The 20,333-nt window shown below is 42.1% G+C and overlaps 1 protein-coding gene across 1 annotated transcript; it reads left to right on the forward strand.

Moving 5' to 3' along the window:
* Window positions 1–14,314, forward strand: LOC139914647 (high-affinity choline transporter 1-like). The gene is made up of 8 exons (XM_071903009.2): window positions 1–184; window positions 726–842; window positions 1,101–1,256; window positions 2,720–2,868; window positions 4,512–4,655; window positions 5,008–5,161; window positions 12,692–12,909; window positions 13,751–14,314. The coding sequence occupies exons 1-8, from the start codon at window positions 1–3 to the stop codon at window positions 14,312–14,314; spliced, it is 1,686 nt and encodes a 561-aa protein (XP_071759110.2).
* The last annotated feature ends 6,019 nt before the right edge of the window (window positions 14,315–20,333 follow it).

A 20,333-nucleotide genomic window follows, 5' to 3' on the forward strand; every position in this document is an offset into this window, starting at 1 on the left:
ATGGCTCTCAACGTCCCAGGAGTGATAGCGATGGTGTTTTTCTACCTGCTGGTTCTTGGTATCGGCATCTGGGCTTCCATTAAAACAAAAAAGGAAAAGAAGAAGAGTGAATCCAACAAACTGGAGGTAACTCTGCTGGCAAATCGAGGCATCAGCTTGGTGGTGGGAATCTTCACCATGACAGGTGAGTTCATAGAAATCAATTTTTTTGGATGCTACTGGTGTTGTGTGAAAACACAATTTCCATTTCGATGTTTTTATCGCTTTTTTTTTCTTTTTAAATAGGACTATGTACCTCCATGGGTAGAGCATGGCACTAACAATACGACAGGTACAGGTTTGAATCATACTAAAAATCATGCTACTGTACAGTGCATTGAATAAAAATATGTATTATGTAAATTTCATGATCCACGAGTTATTAAATGTCTTTAAAAATCAATGGGCTTCAATAAAGGCTCCTTTTAAACCTCTGTCAAGAAGACCCTTTGGATATGCAAATGTTTCACTTTACACTGGCAATGAGCAGTATGGTTTTTTTAAGTTTTAAGTCAAGTTATCCAAACTGGAAAGTGTTTGCAGTTTTTACAGTTTTTCAAAATTTGTATTTCATAGGATTTAGTATTCCTGTATAAAACTCACAAAACTGGCACTTAGATCGAGGAATCTCAAGAAATATACTTTGTGTATGTGTGTGTGTGTGTGTGTGTGTGTTTATCCCTCAGCTACGTGGATTGGAGGAGGCTTCATTATTGGAATGGCAGAGACGATTTACAACCCCTCTTCAGGCCTAATCTGGGCTATCAACTATCCTGCAGGATATGTAATCGGTTTTATTCTCGGTAAGTCTGTCAACATCAGAGCAATTATAATACAGGCCTGTCACAGAGTGTTTGGGGATTGGTTACCAGTGGATATGATGGACTCACTCAACAAAAGGAGAGATTGTAACATCATCACTCATTCCTTCCTAACCTTTCCTAATGACAAGAAAAAAAACAGTAAGTATGGTTCAACAACAATAAATGTGGTGACAAGAATAACTGTAGGCGATCTATCTTGTTAACAGAATGCAAATCTGTCTTTGTTTTATTATTAAGGTGGTCTTTTCTTTGCCGGGCCGATGAGAGACAGAAAATATATGACCATGATGGATCCTTTCCAGATCAAGTACGGAAAAGTACCAACGGCTGTTCTGTCGACGACTTCACTTCTAATTGACATTCTTTGGGTGGCTGCAACACTTATTAGTTTAGGTATGTAAGCAGTGAACACTGAAGGCCAACAAATACAGAGTGCATACATGTATGCTGCGTGCGTCCCGAGTCTCATCTTGAGACTACAGCAAAGGAGCAACATCTCCTGCATGTATTCCCACACACACACACACACACACACGCACACACACACACAAACAAGCAAGGGTCATGTAACACAAGGTTCTTCATTTTTCCCACGGCGCAGCCGAGGGCATCGGGAGCCAAATTCAGAACAGACAGTCAGTCATACGCCTGTCGCTTCGTGAGATGGCCTCTAGAGGGCGTCTTTGACTAAGAGTTCTTCTGCTGTCTGACAAACTTTAACGGCAGGTAACGTTATTACCTGAGGTATTTAAGTTACGTTAGCCGCGGCGACACTGATCCGTTGTGTTTGTCCGTCTCATCCGTTCATTTCAATTCATTTTCAACAAGAGCTGAGACGGACAGAAAGTTCAGCCCAGTTGAACTTTTTCTGGACAGACGGACTCGTCACCATCTGTTGGCCAATCAGAGGCATTCCTACGCTTGTTTTGGAAAAAATAGTGGCGATCACAGACACAACTACAACCAAAACAAAGATAAAACAGAGAGAGCCTGGTATAACGTTGGGATGACTGGAGGTTTTCCAGGTCAGTTTCTTCTTTAATCTATACTGTATAGTCTGTTTCTTCTTTTTTCTATGAAGTAGCTCCGTTATGAGCAAAGCTAGGCTGCTGTATTCCTGCCTCTCCCACATGTTGACATTCCAAAACAGCCCAATGGACAGAAATCTATCTGTCAATAATTCTGTCCGTTTTCTGATGGATCAGTGTGGTCGCAGCTAGTGGAATTCAACAGGGCCTGGGTCCCATTTCTCATATGTGTCTTAAAGGAATAGTTTGGTTTTTGGATTTTGAACCCTGGGCCCAAATAACATGTTTTCCATCATGATCCCTATTAGTAGAAACCATAACTTCGCTAGCCGCCTGCTCCGCCCGTCCAGTAACACCGGGCGGCCCCCTCCCACTCTACTGCAATAGAAACCTAGGGGCATACGTCACAGTCTTTGAAAACGATGATAAACGTTGTTTTGCAAAACACGACGCTCACAGTATAATCATACCGGTGAAAGTATGTTATCTTGAAAACATTTTTAAAAACCAAGCTGTCTGTCAACAGTTATTTTAGGAGACAGTGGCATTCTTCTGACATTGGCTTAGAAAGTAGTGCGTCTTTGAGAAAAAATAGTTCCTATCCAAATAGAACACAACTATTGACAGAAAGCTCGGCTTTTTACAATTTTTTCAAGATAACATACTGATCAAGATGTCGCTGGAATTTTGCGTTTACTTGCAGAACGTGACCAATGCATAACCTTGAAGGAATTATATAGGTATATGTGACAAATAAATGTGTGTGCGTGCATAGGTGTGTGTACCTGCTCGGTCCTCTTTCAGTGTGTGTGTGTGTGTCTGTTATAGGTGCAACCATGAGTGTGATTCTGGATATGTCCTACACTGTAAGCATCTGGATCTCTGCTGCAGTGGCCATTACCTACACACTGCTGGGAGGTCTCTACTCCGTGGCCTACACAGACATCATACAGCTCATTCTCATGTTTACCAGCTTGGTGAGTTTGCTTAAATCCTGGTGTCAGATTTCATAGTGTTGTAGTAACGATGGCCCAGTACATCCTACAACCGCATGGCCCAAGGTTTGATTCCCCACCCCCCATTGAGCAAGATACTTCATCCCTACTTACTCCAGGAACGCCACCTTAGTTGGTTGAAAAAGAGTCAAAATCAGAGAAGTACACAAATTTCAAGTAAAAGTGCAATCTAAAAATATACTCTCTAAAAAGTTGAAGTACCATTTCAAATCCTTTACTTAAGTCAAAGTATAAAAGTACATAGTCTTAAATTTACTTAAAGGCATAATGAGCAGGATTTTCCCCCTTGAAATAGGATGAATCCATCCAAAAATGATCCTATACTCAATCATTAATAGCCCATTGTGTGACAGTGTGTGTGTCTGCAGAGATCCTACCTTCTGCCTGGATTTTCTTATTTCTGAATGTTCGGGATGTTTCTGGGTGTCAACCTTTTGGCAGTGGATGTGTCCGCCTGCAGCCAAAACCACTGCTAAATCATTTTATATCTGAAAGCCTTGCTGGCTGCGGTAGCGGTCCGAACTCTAATACAGAGTAACAGGAGTTCTGGTCAAAGTGAGTGTGTGTCGTGAGCTGGCAGCTAGCTGCTGTTGTTAGCGTAGCTTCATTGTAGTAGAAAAGCTGATAGCTAAGCTAGCCAGCACCAACCTGTCCAACAGAAAACAGGCCAACTCCGCGTCGCTCTTCCCATGCTCTCCTTCAAGACTCGGCAACAGGTGAAACTCTAGATTCATTCTCGTTTTGGAACGTACCTTGTCTGCTTGGCGTTTCGCCTTGCTGTTTTTTACTGATCTGGCACCGCAGGGAGGAGGGTCCACTTTGAAAGTTGTGTTTACAAGCCACAAGCAGCAAAATCCTACTCAGTATGCCTTTAAAGTATAAAGTTACAGTAGTCCTCTATTAAAGCCATTTCTAATGTTCTAAATTGGTTCTCTGCTGAGCGTTCCTCTGAATCACAGATGAGAAAGAGTCCTCACCACCTCAATTCACTAACGTTAATTCTCTACTCTTTTGTTGCTTCTCTCTCTGTCCCTTTCCCTCCTTTCTGGTGTCGCTTTGGTTAACAAGCAGCCAATCACATCTGGCTCTTGATGCAGAAAAAAATAAAAAAAATAAAGAAATAAATCAGTTGATGATTTCCCGAGAGTAACAAAACTAAGTCTGTTTAGAAAATGTAGTGAGTAAAAGTAAAAAGTCTTAAGTGAAAGAAAAACTCACCCAGGCAGACTTTGATAAGATACAGGTAGACAACAACCCTCCTTACCTTTAGGTCCAGAAACATATTTGTTGCTGGTCTAGTTTCTGATCTAACCAACAACCAATACAATACAACCAATAGACTACGGTGACGAATACTTGAATCAATTCTTTCATCTACATTTCTGTTACATTTAAACAGATCTTCCTTCAGCAGACCACTGTGGTTTTTATTGAGACTTCATGTAGTATTCATTGACATCCTGATGTCAGTGCTCGGGTATCAGTAGCATTATGTCTTTCAAACAGGCAGCACAGGCAGAGAGCAACTTGGATCTGCTTGAAGAATTTTATTCAGATATTTGAAACTTTGGTTGGCGAGTCAGATGTTTCTTGTCTCTTTGCAGTGGCTGTGTGTCCCATTTACTTTGATGAATCCTGTCTCCTTGGACATCACCCAGACGGCCCTAAACAACACCCTCCAGGCCCCCTGGATCGGTACACTGGAGGCAGAGAAAGCCGGGATTTGGGCTGACAATCTCCTCATTTTAGTAAGATGAAATATCAAGGAAATATCAAAGTTCCAGTTAGGACTATATACAGTCCATAAATAACTGATCCTTGATTGTGGCTCAACACTAATGTTGAGCCTCATCCAAGTTCAGATTTATGTGAAGTTGATTAGGTACAGGATGGGAAATTTCCTGCACTCCTCAAACCTTGTTTTTTTTTTAGAGAATTCTCATGAAAATATCTAGTTCAAGTTCAAGTTTGTTTAATTCTGTAGCCCTTCATCACATGCATCTCTCAAAGAACTTGACAGAGAATGAGCCTAAATAGTTTGTCTTTGACTTTGTCACTTCACTTGACTTCAACTGACTTTGACATTTCTTTGATTTGAAGAGTTTGGGTAATCTTGGCTATTCGACGTTTCACCAGAGGACGTTGTCTGCCTCTTCGTCAGCCACCGCCAAGATCAGCTGCTTCGTTGCTTCCACCGTTGTCGTTGTATTCGCAATTCCTCCTATTCTGATTGGGGCAACGGCTGCATCCACAGGTATAAATGATTTATACACAATAGGATGTTAAAGCTTTGAACAAATTAACATGGAAATATATACTCCATCCATCAAAAGTTTGGGGACACCTAGCTTTTGAAAATGTTTAATAAATCAGCATGTTTTCTTTGTCAGTTTGCAGTACCTTAACCCCATTAAAGGCTAACTAGATTTAGTTTGAGAAAAGAAAATCATACATGCAAATATTTTTGACGATAACACTAAAACAATTAAACTATACGTTCATAAAAAAAACCCTCTTTAGCAGCTAAACTGCTGCTCACAATTTCTTCATGCCGACAGTCAGAGATGCTCTGCCATGAAAAACCTTCTCTACACCCAAAGAGACACTTTGATGAACATGAAGCTGAGCGTTGAATAAATAGATCCAAAGTATTAGGAAATAGATATTTTATGTTTACAAAAGCATTGCAGGCATTTTTTCCCTTATTTCTTCATTGAAATATAACAGAGAAAGTCAAATAGTACTTTGAAAAGACAAAGTGTCCCCAAACTTTTGACGGGCAGTGTATATCTGCTGTGTTGAATATTAAAAAGGTGGTGTGGTTTGGATCTAAACACTTAGATGTGTTCATTCAGTCAGTGTGTACAGAAACTTTTGAGAATCCTCTGAACTCTGAATGTGTTTTCAGAAGTCAGTAGAACCGAATTCCTTGCTTTTAATCCTATTTTCATGTTTGTTTTTTTCAAATCATTTTTTTTAGCAACAGAATACTTTGTGAGACATATAAATGGCTGATGTTTAGATTTTAAACAGATTTAATTTCCATTTAATTTCCATGAGATGTAAGTGCAGTAGTATGTTTTTTTCCCCCCATTTTTGTGTAAAAATTACATATCAAATAATAGAGGCCACACACTCTGAGTAATATATTCCTGTCCCTTTACTTCAAATGTCTCTGCCCTGAAGGAGGTCTAGCACCGAAAGCTCAATAATAAATTAAAGCTGCAAGCAGCGATGATCGGGCCCTCGCACTTTGCGCACGTCGGGGTGTGCCGCAGCCGTGGCGTCGTTACTAGACACCAACCGGTCGATGCGTCTTTGAATTTTCAGTATAGAACGTGTCATTTCCTGTGTTGCCAGTAGGTGGCGCTATGACTATAACTGAATATTGGCATGTAGATGTATTCAGGCTGGGACTCTCATCAAACGTGTGAAGTTTGGGGCAGATGTGACCACGTACAGTGGAGTTACAAAGCACTTCCTGTGTTGCCAGTAGGTGGAGCTATGACTATGATTCAAAATTGGCCTGTAGATGTCTTCAGACCGGGATACTCATCAAACATGTGAAGTTTGGGGCAGATTTGACCATGTACAGTCGAGTTACAAACCACTTCCTGTGTTGCCAGTAGGTGGTGCTATGACTATAACTGAATATTGGCATGTAGATGTCTTCAGGCCGGGACACTTATCAAACGTGAAGTTTGGGGCAGATGTGACCATGTACAGTGGAGTTACAAAGCACTTCCTGTTTCATGGCGAAACATGGAAATTCGACACCTCGCCACGCCCACGCCGTTGGACGAAAACTCAAGCTTTTAACAACTTTTCATCGTCAAGGTGTGTTATATACGCTGAGCAAGTTTGAGGTGGATCCGATTAACCTCCTAGGAGGAGTTCGTTAAAGTATGACCCCTGTAAATGGGCCAAAATGCAGAAAAATGCCACAAGAAATGCAAAATGGCTGACTTCCTGTTGGTCATGGCACCTATTGACGTTTTTTGTAAGGCTGGAGATGATACATGTGCCTACCAAATTTGGTACATGTAGGTGAAACGTCCCGCAAGGGGTATTTTTTTGAAATTTTGTAGGGGGCGCTATTGAGCCATTTTGCCACACCCATGCGCAAGACCCATAAAATATGTAATTTTTCAGCAGTTCTGAGGCATGGGCAAAGTTTGGTGAGTTTTTAGCAGGTTTAGCCCCTCAAAAATGCGATTCATTTGGCAGAAGAAGAAAAATAATTAAAGCTGCAAGCAGTGATGATCGGGCCCTCGCGCTCTGCGCACGTCGGGGTGTGCCGCAGCCGCGGCGCCGTTACTGAACACTGACCGATTGATGCGGCTCAGAATTTTCAGTATAGAACGTGTCATTTCCTGTGTACCTGTGTGAGATTTGACCACGTACAGTCGAGTTACAAACCACTTCCTGTGTTGCCAGTAGGTGGCGCTATGACTATAACTGAATATTGGCATGTAGATGTGTTGAGGCCGGGAGTCTTATCAAATATGTGAAGTGTGGGGCAGATTTGACCATGTACACTCAAGTTAACACAACTTCCTGTTACATGGCGAAACATCGAAATTCGCCGCACCGCCAGGGCAATGCCATTCGATGAAAACTCCCAATCTTCACAATGAAGCATCATCAAGGTCTTAAGGCTTTTCTGACCACATTTGAGGTGGATCTGGTCAACCCGCTAAGAGGAGTACATCATAGTATAAAACATGTCATTTCCTGTTGCCAGTAGGTGGCGCTATGACTATAACTGAATATTGGCATGTAGATGTCTTGAGGCCGGGACTCTTAGCAAACATGTGAAGTTTGGGGCAGATTTGACCATGTACAGTGGAGTTACAAACCACTTCCTGTTTCGTGGCGAAACATGGAAATTCGACGCGTCACCACGCCCACACCGTTCCAGGAAAACTCAAGCTTTTAACAACTTTTCATCGTCAAGGTCTGTTATATACGCTGCGCGAGTTTGAGGTGGATCCGATTAACCTCCTAGGAGGAGTTCGTTAAAGTATGACCCCTGTAAATGGCCAAAAATACACAGAAATGCCACAATAAATTCAAAATGGCTGACTTCCTGTTGGGTTTAGGTCATGGCACCTATGATGTTTTTTGTAAGTCTGGACATGATACATGTGTCTCCCAAATTTCGTACATCTAGGTCAAACATACCGCGAGGGGTATTTCGTTGAAATTTTGTAGGGGGCGCTATTGAGCCATTTTGCCACACCCATGCGCAAGACCCATAAAATATGTAATTTTTCAGCAGTTCTGAGGCATGGGCAAAGTTTGGTGAGTTTTGGAGCAGGTTTAGCCCCTCAAAAATGCGATTCATTTGGCAGAAGAAGAAAAATAATTAAAGCTGCAAGCAGCGATGATCGGGCCCTCGCACTTCGCGCACGTCGGGGTGTGCTGCAGCCGCGGCATCGTTACTGGACACTGACCTGTCGCCGCGGCTCAGAATTTTCAGTATATAATGTGTCATTTCCTGTGTTGCCAGTAGGTGGCGCTATGACTATAACTGAATATTGGCATGTCGATGTCTTCAGCCGGGACTCTCATCAAACGTGAAGTTTGGTGCAGATTTGACCATGTACAGTGGAGTTACAAACCACTTCCTGTGTTGCCAGTAGGTGGCGCTATGACTATAACTGAATATTGGCCTGTGGATGTGTTCAGGCTGGGACACTCATCAAACATGTGAAGTTTGGGGCAGATGTGACCATGTACAGCCGAGTTCCAAACCACTTCCTGTGTTGCCAGTAGGTGGTGCTATGACTGTAACGGAATATTGGCCTGTAGATGTGCTCAGGCCGGGACACTTATCAAACGTGAAGTTTGGGTCAGATGTGACCATGTACAGTGGAGTTACAAACCACTTCCTGTTTTGCCAGAAGGTGGCGCTATGACTATAACTGAATTTTGCCATGTTGATGTCTTGAGGCCATGACACTTATCAAACATGTGAAGTTTGGGCCAGATTTGACCACGTACAGCCGACTTACAAACCACTTCCTGTGTTGGCAGTAGGTGGCGCTATGACTATAACTGAATATTGGCATGTAGATGTCTTCAGGCCGGGACTCTCATCAAACATGTGAAGTTTGGGGCAGATTTGACCATGTACAGTGGAGTTACAAACCACTTCCTGTTTTGCCAGTAGGTGGCGCTATGACTATAACTGAATATTGCTATGTCGATGTCTTGAGGCCATGACACTTAGCAAACGTGAAGTTTGGGGCAGATTTGACCATGTACAGTCGAGTTACATAGCACTTCCTGTTTCGTGGCGAAACATGGAAATTCAACGCCTCGCCATGACCACGCCGTTGGACGAAAACTCAAGCTTATCATAACTTTTAATCGTCAAGGTCTGTTATATACGCTGAGCAAGTTTGAGGTGGATCCGATTAACCTCCTAGGAGGAGTTTGTTAAAGTATGACCCCTGTAAATGGCCAAAAATGCCACAATAAATGCAAAATGGCTGACTTCCTGTTGGGTTTAGGTCATGGCACCCATTGACCTTTTTTTTAAGTCTGGACATGATACATGTGCCTACAAAATTTGGTACATGTAGGTGAAATGTACGGCGAGGGGTATTTAGTTGAAATTTTGTAGGGGGCGCTATTGAGCCATTTTGCCACACCCATGTGCAAGACCCATAAAATATTAAATTTTTCAGCACTTGTGAGGCATGTGCAAAGTTTGGTGAGCTTTCGAGCAGCTTTAGCCCCTCAAAAATGCGATTCACTGGAGAGAATAATAATAATAATTAAAGCTGCAAGCAGCGATGATCGGGCCCTCGCACCTTTGCACACGTCGGGGTGTGCCGCAGCCGCGGTGTCGTTACTGGACACCGACCGGTTGACGCGGCTCTGAATTTTCATTATAGAACATGTAATTTCCTTTTGCCAGTAGGTGGCGCTAAGACAATGATTCAAACTTGGCCTGTAGATGTGTTCAGGCTGGGACTGTCGTCAAACGTGTGAAGTTTGGGGCAGATTTGACCATGTACAGTCAAGTTACAAACCACTTCCTGTGTTGCCAGTAGGTGGCGCTATGACTATAACAGAATATTGGCATGTAGATGTGTTCAGGCCGGGACTGTCATCAAACATGTGAAGTTTGGGGCAGATTTGACCACGTACAGGCGAGTTACAAACCACTTCCTGTTTTGCCAGTAGGTGGCGCAATGACCAGAAGTGAAAATTGGCCTGTAGATGTGCTCAGGCTGGGACACTTATCAAACATGTGAAGTTTGGGACAGATTTGACCATGTACAGTGGAGTTACAAACCACTTCCTGTTTCATGGCGAAACATGGAAATTCGACGCCTCGCCCATGACTATAACTGAATATCGGCATATAGATGTGTTCAGGCCGGGGTACTTAGCAAACGTGTGAAGTTTGGGGCAGATTTGACCATGTACAGTCGAGTTACAAAGCACTTCCTGTTTCGTGGCGAAACATGGTAATTCGACACCTCACCCATGACTATAACTGAATATTGGCCTGTAGATGTATTCAGGCCAGGACTCTCATCAAACGTGTGAAGTTTGGGGCAGATGTGACCATGTACAGTGGAGTTACAAAGCATTTCCTGTTTCGTGGCAAAACATGGAAATTCGACGCCTCGCCACGCCCACGCCGTTGGACGAAAAGTCAAGCTTTTACCAACTTTTAATCGTCAAGGTCTGTTATATCTGCTGAGCAAGTTTGAGGTGGATCCGATTTACCTCCTAGGAGGAGTTCGTTAAAGTATGACCCCTGTAAATGGCCAAACATGCACAAAAATGCCACAATAAATACAAAATGGCTGACTTCCTGTTGGGTTTAGGCCATGGCAGCTATTGAGGTTTTTTTAAAGTCTGGACATGATACATGTGCCTACCAAATTTCGTACATGTAGGTGAAACGTAGTGCGATGAGTATTTTTTTGAAATTTTGTAGGGGGCGCTATTGAGCCATTTGGCCACACCCACGCGCAAAACCCATAAAATATATAATTTTTCACCACTTTTGACACCTGGGCAAAGTTTGGTGAGTTTTGGAGCAGCTTTAGCCCCTCAAAAATGCGATTCATTGGGGGGAAAAAGAATTATAATTCCTTGAAATACAACAGGGCTTCGCACCGGTCGGTGCTCAGGCCCTAATAATAATAATAATAATTCCTTGAAATACAATAGGGCTTCGCACCGGTCGGTGCTCGGGCCCTAATTAAAGCTGCAAGCAGCGATGATCAGGCCCTCGCACTTCGCGCACGTCGGGGTGTGCCGCAGCCGCGGCGTCGTTACTGGACACTGTCCGGTCGACGCGGCTCAGAATTTTCAGTATAGAACGTGTCATTTCCTGTATTGCCAGTAGGTGGCGCTATGACTATAATTCCAATTTGGCCTGTAGATGTCTTCAGGCCGGGACTCTGATGAAACGTGTGAAGTTTGGGGCAGATTTGACCATGTACAGTCGAGTTACAAAGCACTTCCTATTTTGTGGCGAAACATGGTAATTGGACTGCCTCACCCATGATTATAACTGAAGATTGGCATGTAGATGTGTTCAGGCTGGGAGTCTTATCAAATATGTGAAGTTTGGGGCAGATTTGACCATGTACAGCTGAATTACAAACCACTTCCGGTGTTGCCAGTAGGTGGCGCTATGACCATAACTGAATATTGGCTTGTAGATGTGTTCAGGCCTGGACTCTTGTCCAGCATGTGAAATTTGGTGCAGATTGGACAATGTACACTCAAGTTAACACAACTTCCTGTTTCATGGCGAAACATCGAAATTCGCCGCACCGCCAGGGCAACGCCGTTCGATGAAAACTCCCAATGTTCACAATGAAGCATCATCAAGGTCTTAAGGCTTTTCTGACCACATTTTAGGTGGATCTGGTCAACCCACTAGGAGGAGTACATCAAAGTATAAAACATGTCATTTCCTGTTGCCAGTAGGTGGCGCTATGACTATAACTGAATATTGGCATGTAGATGTCTTCAGGCTGGGACTCTTATCAAACATGTGAAGTTTGGGGCAGATTTGATCATGTACAGTCGAGTTACAAACCACTTCCTGTTTCGTGGCGAAACATGGAAATTCAACGCCTCGCCACGCCCACGCCGTTCCGCAAAAACTCAAGCTTTTAACAACTTTTCATCATCAAGGTCTTTTATATACGCTGAGCAAGTTTGAGGTGGATCCGATTAACCTCCTAGGAGGAGTTTGTTAAAGTATGACCCCTGTAAATGGGCAAAAATGCACAAAAATGCCACAATAAATTAAAAATGACTGACTTCCTGTTGGATTTAGGTCATGGCACCTATGACGTTTTTTGTAAGTCTGGACATGATACATGTGTCTCCCAAATTTCGTACATCTAGGTGAAACGTACCGCGAGGGGTATTTCGTTGAAATTTTGTAGGGGGCGCTATTGAGCCATTTTGCCACACCCATGCGCAAGACCCATAAAATATATAATTTTTCACCACTTCTGAGGCATGTGCAAAGTTTTGTGAGTTTTGGAGCACCTTTAGCCCCTCAAAAATGCGATTCATTTGGCAGAAAAATAATAATTCCTGGCATTACAATAGGGCCTCGCACCGGTCGGTGCTCGGGCCCTAATTATGTGTTTCTGCATAGCAGTGTTGCAGGACGTCTCATTGCCTTATCTACAGTTTTTCTATTCTATTGCATCAAATTGGTAAGGTGTGCAGATTCCCTTTTTGCCAGTTCATGTCTCAAAATGTTTGTATCTATCTGTCCATGCCTCAGACTGGAACCTGACTTCCTATGGTTCTCCATCTCCATTTGAGCGTGGGGAGGCGACTCTAGTCCTGCCCATCGTCCTGCAGCACCTCACCCCATCCTACATCTCCATCATCGGTATCGGAGCCGTGGCCGCCGGTGTGATGTCATCGACTGACTCCGCCCTGCTGTCTGCAGCCTCCATCTTCACCTCCAACATCTACAAGAACATCCTGAGGACCCAGGTGAGAAAAATCACACTACATCACGTCATAGAACATACATCATGTCATATAACATTCTACATCATATACATGTCATATACCATTCTACATCATATACATGTCATATACCATTCTACATCATATACATGTCATATACCATTCTACATTATATACATGTCATATACCATTCTACATTATATACATGTCATATACCATACTACATCACATACATGTCATATACCATACTACATCACATACATGTCATATACCATACTACATCACATACATGTCATATACCATACTACATCACATACATGTCATATACCATTCTACATCACATACATGTCATATAACATACTACATCACATACATGTCATATACCATTCTACATCATATACATGTCATATACCATACTACATCATATACATGTCATATACCATTCTACATCACATACATGTCATATAACATACTACATCACATACATGTCATATACCATACTACATCACATACATGTCATATAACATACTACATCACATACATGTCATATACCATTCTACATCACATACATGTCATATACCATTCTACATCATATACATGTCATATACCATACTACATCATATACATGTCATATACCATACTACATCATATACATGTCATATACCATACTACATCATATACATGTCATATAACATACTATATCATATACATGTCATATAACATACTACATCATATACATGTCATAATCCATATTACATCAAACACACTCAGGCTCACATTCACACCTATGGGAAATTTAGAGTCTCCAGTTCACCTGACCTGCATGTCTTTGGACTTTTCTTCCTTACATTTCTTCTCCCTTCAGGCCTCAGAGAGAGAGCTCCAGTGGGTGATCCGTGTCACTGTGGTAGTTGTGGGTCTGACCGGTACATCGCTCACCAGCCTCCACAATAGCGTTGTGGTGTTTTGGATTCTCGGCATAGCGCTAACCTACATCTCAACCTTCCCTCAACTGGTCTGTGTCCTCTTCTTCAACATCTCCAACGGTTACGGGGCCATTATGGGCTTTCTGGTGGGGCTGTTGTTAAGACTGTTGTCTGGAGAGCCGATGATGGGGCTACCACCAGTCCTCCACTTCCCAGGATGCACTCTTGAGGACGGTGTTTACGTCCAACGCGCTCCAGTCAATACCATCTGCATGCTGTCTTCCTTAGCGGCCATCTTGTTGTTCTCCTACCTGGCTTCTCTGCTCTTCAACAAAGGCCTGGTTCCTGAGAAGTGGGATGTGTTGAAGATGAAAGCCCAGCGGTTGCCAAAACGACAGGTCACACCAACAGGTGGCGCCAAAGGAGACAACGATGAGAATGATGATGAGAAAAATGATGCTCACCTAGATGCCTCTGCACCAATGATGAGCACTAGCTGTTAAAAACAAAAGGCTCATACCTACATGTTAAGGCCCTGACACACCAGGCCGACGGTTGGCCAACGGCCAAAGTCGGGCCGTTGGTAAGCGTCGATGTCCCTAGTTTTTGCGATGTGTCCCGCACCGTCGGCACTAGTCAGACCCTGTCGGCGGCTTTTCGGCCGATTGAGCATGTTGAATCGGTGTCGGAGCCGTCGGTGAGAGAGATCACTCTGATTGGTGTTTTGCCTCTTGATGATTGGACTGATAAATTCCTTCAACATGTGGAACAGAACAGGAAAGAGCCGAGCGAAATTTTTAAAATCGGAGGTTTCATTTATCTCCAGCTCTCGACACAGGTTGGGGAAAGCCCCTCGAGCCTGTCGCTGGAGTATCCATGATTTCACCCATTTAGTGCGGTTTCTCCTTATTTTTCGCCTCCGCCTCTTCCTTTCTTCTTCCACAACCAAAAGACCAAGGGCTGACAATGCCAGTGCCATTTGCAACTTCTTATCAGACTTATGGTATGGAGAGTTATTTCCCCTCACGCAGGTGCAGAACGTACGTGCTAGTTGGCCGTCAGCTGTAGTCTTTGCGGTGTGTTCAAGTGCAACTTTTTGGACCAGATGCAGGCGACGTGAGGCGACGCAACAGTCGGCCTTCGTCGCCGCTGGTTCTTTGACGTCGGTTTGGTGTGTCAGGGCCTTTAGTGAACCTGCAGAAACAGTTTTTGACCCAGGGCCATGACAAAATTTTACTTGTGTCTTTATTTTTCTGTGTGCATTGTTGTCTTTTACCTTTTCTGTATAAAATAGAATAAAAATAAATAAAATTGAATAACCAGAAAACTAAAAATATATCACTGAACAAAATACAAATAATGAAAGTATTTTTCTTTTATTCCCATGTTTTTATCCCCTCATTGTTTTAAGTGATCTGCCTGGTAAAATAAAGGTTAAATAAAAATAAATAAATAAATATTCCATTGGCTCAAGCTGTGTGCTTACATGTCTGGTAACCAAACAGAGAGAAAGTTGCTGTATATGAAAGAAAACCAACGTTAGACTGTCATTATGCACTAAAAGTTAAGACAGTGTACTGTGATTGGTTGAACCTAACTTGGTAGGCCCTGATTGGTTGTGTGCCAAGTTCAATGCCAGGTGAATTGCAATGCTTATTTCTAAAACTTTATCAATTTAAACTGATAATTTAATGTAATATCTGTATTTATTTAGAGATGTAATATCTCTATAAAACAGAGGAAGCAATTTGGAAAAGTGTTTTGTCAACCAAAGACTTAAGTTAATTAATGTGGGAAGAAACTGCCAAAATAAGTGTAGTTGTAAAATAAAATGCATACAAATGTATATCCGTCAAGTTGAAAAGCAAAGTACGAGTGTATGGGATAGAATTTGCAAACTTTTGATGCATTTTGTATTTATAAAAAGCTATTTGCAAATATGCAGAATCCATTTGGCAAAGGAATACATTTGATGTTATGAACTACAGTAGTTCTGGTTGGATGGTTGTAACATGAAGACAAACAGTTTAACTTCAATTGTTTAATTTCAAGGCAAAATGTACATATCAATTTTACAATAAAAAACAATAGTGTATATTTATGAATAATATTTCGAAGTCTGCTGTAGCACTATAGTTATCAAGTAATATCCATGTCTTTTAAATTTGTTCTTTTGGTTCTTTTTTTTGGCTTTATTGTATGAAGTTTCTGCCATTCACGTCAGATTCTGTGCTCTGTTCAGCCATGTTGGAAAGAGTGATTACTCTTGGCCAATTCGTGCTGCATCTACAATCCTGATTTCTCCGACTTGATCATTCGACATAATAAGGTGTACATGTGGCACTTCCTGGTCAGAAACTCGTTCAGACTGTAAATTCGACACCACCTGAATGCAGGGTATCACTGAAGGGGGTCGAGACCAAGTCCTGTGTGAGACCAAAACAGGCAACAACAGTGTGCAGCTCTTTCAAAATGTAAAAATAATGCTTAAGGAGTTTCTTAAGAGTGAACAGAGATGTAGATCTATCTGCAGGAGGACTAAACCCTTCAACATCCAACCAATCAATGCACAGGAATTTGAATAATGCAATTACAATTTACAATTTCCCATTTGGCAGATGTTTTTATCCAAAGCGACGTACACATGAGATTTTAATACAACACAAGCAAGGTTCTAGTCAGGAGAGAACCACGAGAGTAAGTGCCATAAAGCTAAGTTCTGGTCCAACAGGACATAGGTGCTACGAGGCAATGCATAAAGTGCATAGAGGCAGATAAAGAGATTTTTTTTTTTTTTTTTTTTTTTTTACACAGTCCATCAGGTGAGAAGGTGTTCACTAAAGAGCTGGGTCTTTAGCCTTTTCTTAAAGATTGAGAGGGACTCTGCGGATCGAATGGAGTTTGGTAACTCGTTCCACCACCGAGGAACCACAGAAGAAGAGTCTGGATAGAGACTTAGGGCCTTGTTGTGGTGGCAGCACCAGACTAATGCATAGAGCTCTGAGGAACAATACATACACAGATTCTGCTGGTGAACTACCTTGAATTTTTTTGTAGTGCTGGGGAGAAAATAAACCAAACATCAATAAAGTTACCCTTTTTTTGTATTTTTAGATAGGCAGGAAGAAGTTGAGACCAAGACAACCCTGAGTCAAAACAGCTAAGACAAGTCGTAGATGTCAAAAAACGTATGGATCAATAAAGCATCCATATGTGAACACATGAAACTGTATGACTGTGAAGTAGGGCTTTGCTGAAAAGCAGCATGCATGCTCAGCAAAATTCCCTGGATAATGATATGATAACACAGGGAAAAGCCCTCTCTGTTGGCCAAACACAAGAGGTAGGTTGTTATTATGGTTATAACTATTATTGTTATATAGTTTAGTGATTGATTTTGCGAGCAAGCAAACACAGAACAAGTTACTTTTGTCTCACACATTTATTTCGACCGTTACTATATCTACTACAACTAAACAGCAATACAGGGAACAAACACAAGGAAACCAGGTACAACAATCACACTGCATGTATAGGGTGTAGAATGCATTTGTGTATTTAGCCATTTATAGTATAGTATTATAATAATAATATAACTGTTGAAGTCAGGGAAATTGCTTCATTCGTTTGCACATTTCTGAACATGGAATATTTTGAAAACTTGCTACAGACAAGCTGTTTGCTCAGTGACCTTGCCTACAATTTAAAATACAACTAACAGCAGCCTAAAGGAGGTGTTAGAAATATATATATAAAAAAGAAAGCCAACCATGTGATAAGAATTATGACTATGACTACTTTGTCTCTATAAACACACATGAAACTTAATTGGGAAGAATTTCTGTTAAACTCATTAATTTGAGAGAGACTTGTACTGCCTTGTCTTTATGAACTCTGTTACGTATGGTATGATATGGTTTGATATTGGTATGGTATTAGTTTTGTTCTCTATTGATTAATTGGCTAGTCAAATGACAGCATAATTTGAAAAGAAAGAGCAGATTTTGCGGCCCATCAATTAGCATTTGAACAGTCTCTCCTGTTTTTCCTGTCTATCTTCTCCATCTTGTCTTTCCTGTCTATATTCACTCTCTCCTTGCTTTCTACCATCTTCACTGGCTCTTCTTCCTCTGCTGTCTTTCACTGTGCTGCTGCTGCCTGAGGGACTATGGGACTGTTCGTTATTTATGAGGGGGGGGGGGGGTGACCCTCCCTCCACCATAAATAACCATATTTTATTATATTCACACCAAAGGTAGGTAGTATTGGAGAAAATAAAAAGCAAAGGCTGTCCTTTTCCAACCATAGATGTTGATTGTCAAATTATAAATTGATAAAATAAAATTATAACTGATTACTTTTTAAATATAATTTTTTAGAATATAATAGGCCTTGACCGTTCCCCTCGCGGTGCGCGTGCGTTCACCGCCAACGTAGCCAACGTGCACTCTGGGTATGACAGCCGCTGAGAATCTGAAACGCAATGAAAGATAAACGTGGACTTTGGGGCCTCATGTATAAAAGACTGTGTAGATTTCATACTGAAAGATGGCGTACTCACAAAACTTGAAAAGTACGTATGCACAGAAATTTTCAGATGTATAAAACCGCGCGCACGCCAGGTCCTGCGCACCTTTCCTTTATACGTCCCAATCAACGTGAAATTGAGCTCACATGCACGAGCCTCTCACCCCGCTTTGTCTCCTCCCAGAATTAACTATGCAAATGACTATAAATATGCCCCTCTTGTCACCTTCTTTTCAAAAACAATGGTGAATGTGCCTGTGTTCAGTGCTCCCCTCTCCAAATATGTCCAATGTGATGCAGTGTTTTTGTAAATAAAGGTAAAATTGCACAATTGAACTGATTCAAAGATTAAAAACAAAACCATATAATGTGACATGTCCAGTGTTCACAGTGCTGCCGCTCCAAACATGGCAATTTGTGGCATTTTTTTCTACACTACTTTTTTTTTTTTTAGTTTTACGCACGGGTGACCTTTCCTTTCTTACCGTTTAGTCCAGCAGTCAGCCCACAACTTCGGTGGTTTGTGTGAGCAGGTACTACACACAACTCGTTTGGACATCACACAGTTGTTCCAGGACTTATTCCGAGTGCATCTGCCCACCCGAGACTGCGTTTTGTTCCCAGGAGAGCTGGATCTGTGCGCCTCGCCTCCTGTGAGCCTCGGCAACTGTACAGTCCCCGACGTGCGTTAACATCTCCATGTCACATAAACAAAGAAAACTGTCCAGTTTACTGGCGATCTTGGTTTTGGCACTGTGAGTAAGGCCTGATGTCATCTGTGGGAAATTAGTTTGACTAGGTTTTCATTGCGCTCAATAAGTCAGACCTACTTGAAGCGAGCCGGAGGAGAGAGAGACGCGCATTCACACAAACCAACGCGGCGATATAGCGCAGAGTGCCTGTATCTGTTTCCTCAGTGGCTTTTTTCATTCATTTAAAACCCTCATATTTAGGAAAAGTCATGGAGGGAGGAAAAAATACCATTTTCCTCCAGTGTTGGAACTAAAAATTGAAAATAACAATGCCAGATGGGTTTTGGCCTTTCTAATGTTAAACATTATCCACATAAATAACCAAACTATTATGGTGTATCAGCGGAAATAATTCTGGTTTTTCATAGACTACTTCATAGACATAGCACAGTAAATGGAGTGAAAACGTTATTTTGAAACATTTGGAGAGTTTCACTACTTCATAGTTTGGCGTCGCCAACTGACAAAGCCAGACGCAGCAAGTTCATTTTTATACATCCCGACGTGTGCGTGAAAACCAGCGTACACAACCTTTTTGAACGTGCGCAACGTTTATACATGAAGCCGGTGTCTTTCCTGTAGGGACTGTGAAGAATATGAACCCGGACCCGACCCAAACCCAGGTGGGTGTTGTGGCTGCCCACCGGGAGCACAGCTCCGTACTGCTGATGAGTCGGGCGTGAGGTCCACTGAGGTTAAGGTAGGGATGGGAGATACCACGTTTAGTGAGTCCCGTCACCATACAACCATTTAAAGTTGTATGTCCCTCCCTTAAAGCCAAAATAAAAAACATAAGTCCCTCCCCAGTGCTTGAAAAGTTTGACGTGCCTCTCCCGTTTTGCACACACCCCCCCCCCCTCATAAATAACGAACAGTCCCCAATGGAAAGTTACAGAGGGGTGGATACAATATTCTGTTTTCCAAACTTGTCTTTGGCTGCTAGACACTACAGTACCCAGATAGACAATGTGATTTAGATACAGCTGGCCTTTAACCAGTGTCACTCTTGGAGCAGTAGAAGAGAAATTAGAGCTGAGAGCCAAGTGAAATCCATGTGAGCTGTTTGAAACATTCACCTCAACATCTGAGGACTGCTAACATCGGACAACTGACAAGATTTCACCATTCACAACAAACCTGGAGACTTCTACGGACCAAAACTTTGAAGAATTTGCTTGTTTACCTCTGAAGTAGCTTGAGGCATTTTTCAACCTAAACCGGTTAAACATCTTCCACTTCATCA

Source organism: Centroberyx gerrardi, chromosome 15, assembly GCF_048128805.1.
Source record: "Centroberyx gerrardi isolate f3 chromosome 15, fCenGer3.hap1.cur.20231027, whole genome shotgun sequence".
Taxonomy (NCBI): Eukaryota; Metazoa; Chordata; class Actinopteri; order Beryciformes; family Berycidae; genus Centroberyx; species Centroberyx gerrardi.

Excerpts from the sequence above, each read along its gene's own strand:
- LOC139914647 (XM_071903009.2), top strand. The coding sequence starts at position 1 with ATGGCTCTCAACGTCCCAGGAGTGATAGCGATGGTGTTTTTCTACCTG. Across the intron at positions 185-725 it reads GGGAATCTTCACCATGACAG|CTACGTGGATTGGAGGAGGC; the intron begins GTGAGTTCATAG and ends TTTATCCCTCAG. Across the intron at positions 5,162-12,691 it reads GGCAACGGCTGCATCCACAG|ACTGGAACCTGACTTCCTAT; the intron begins GTATAAATGATT and ends TCCATGCCTCAG.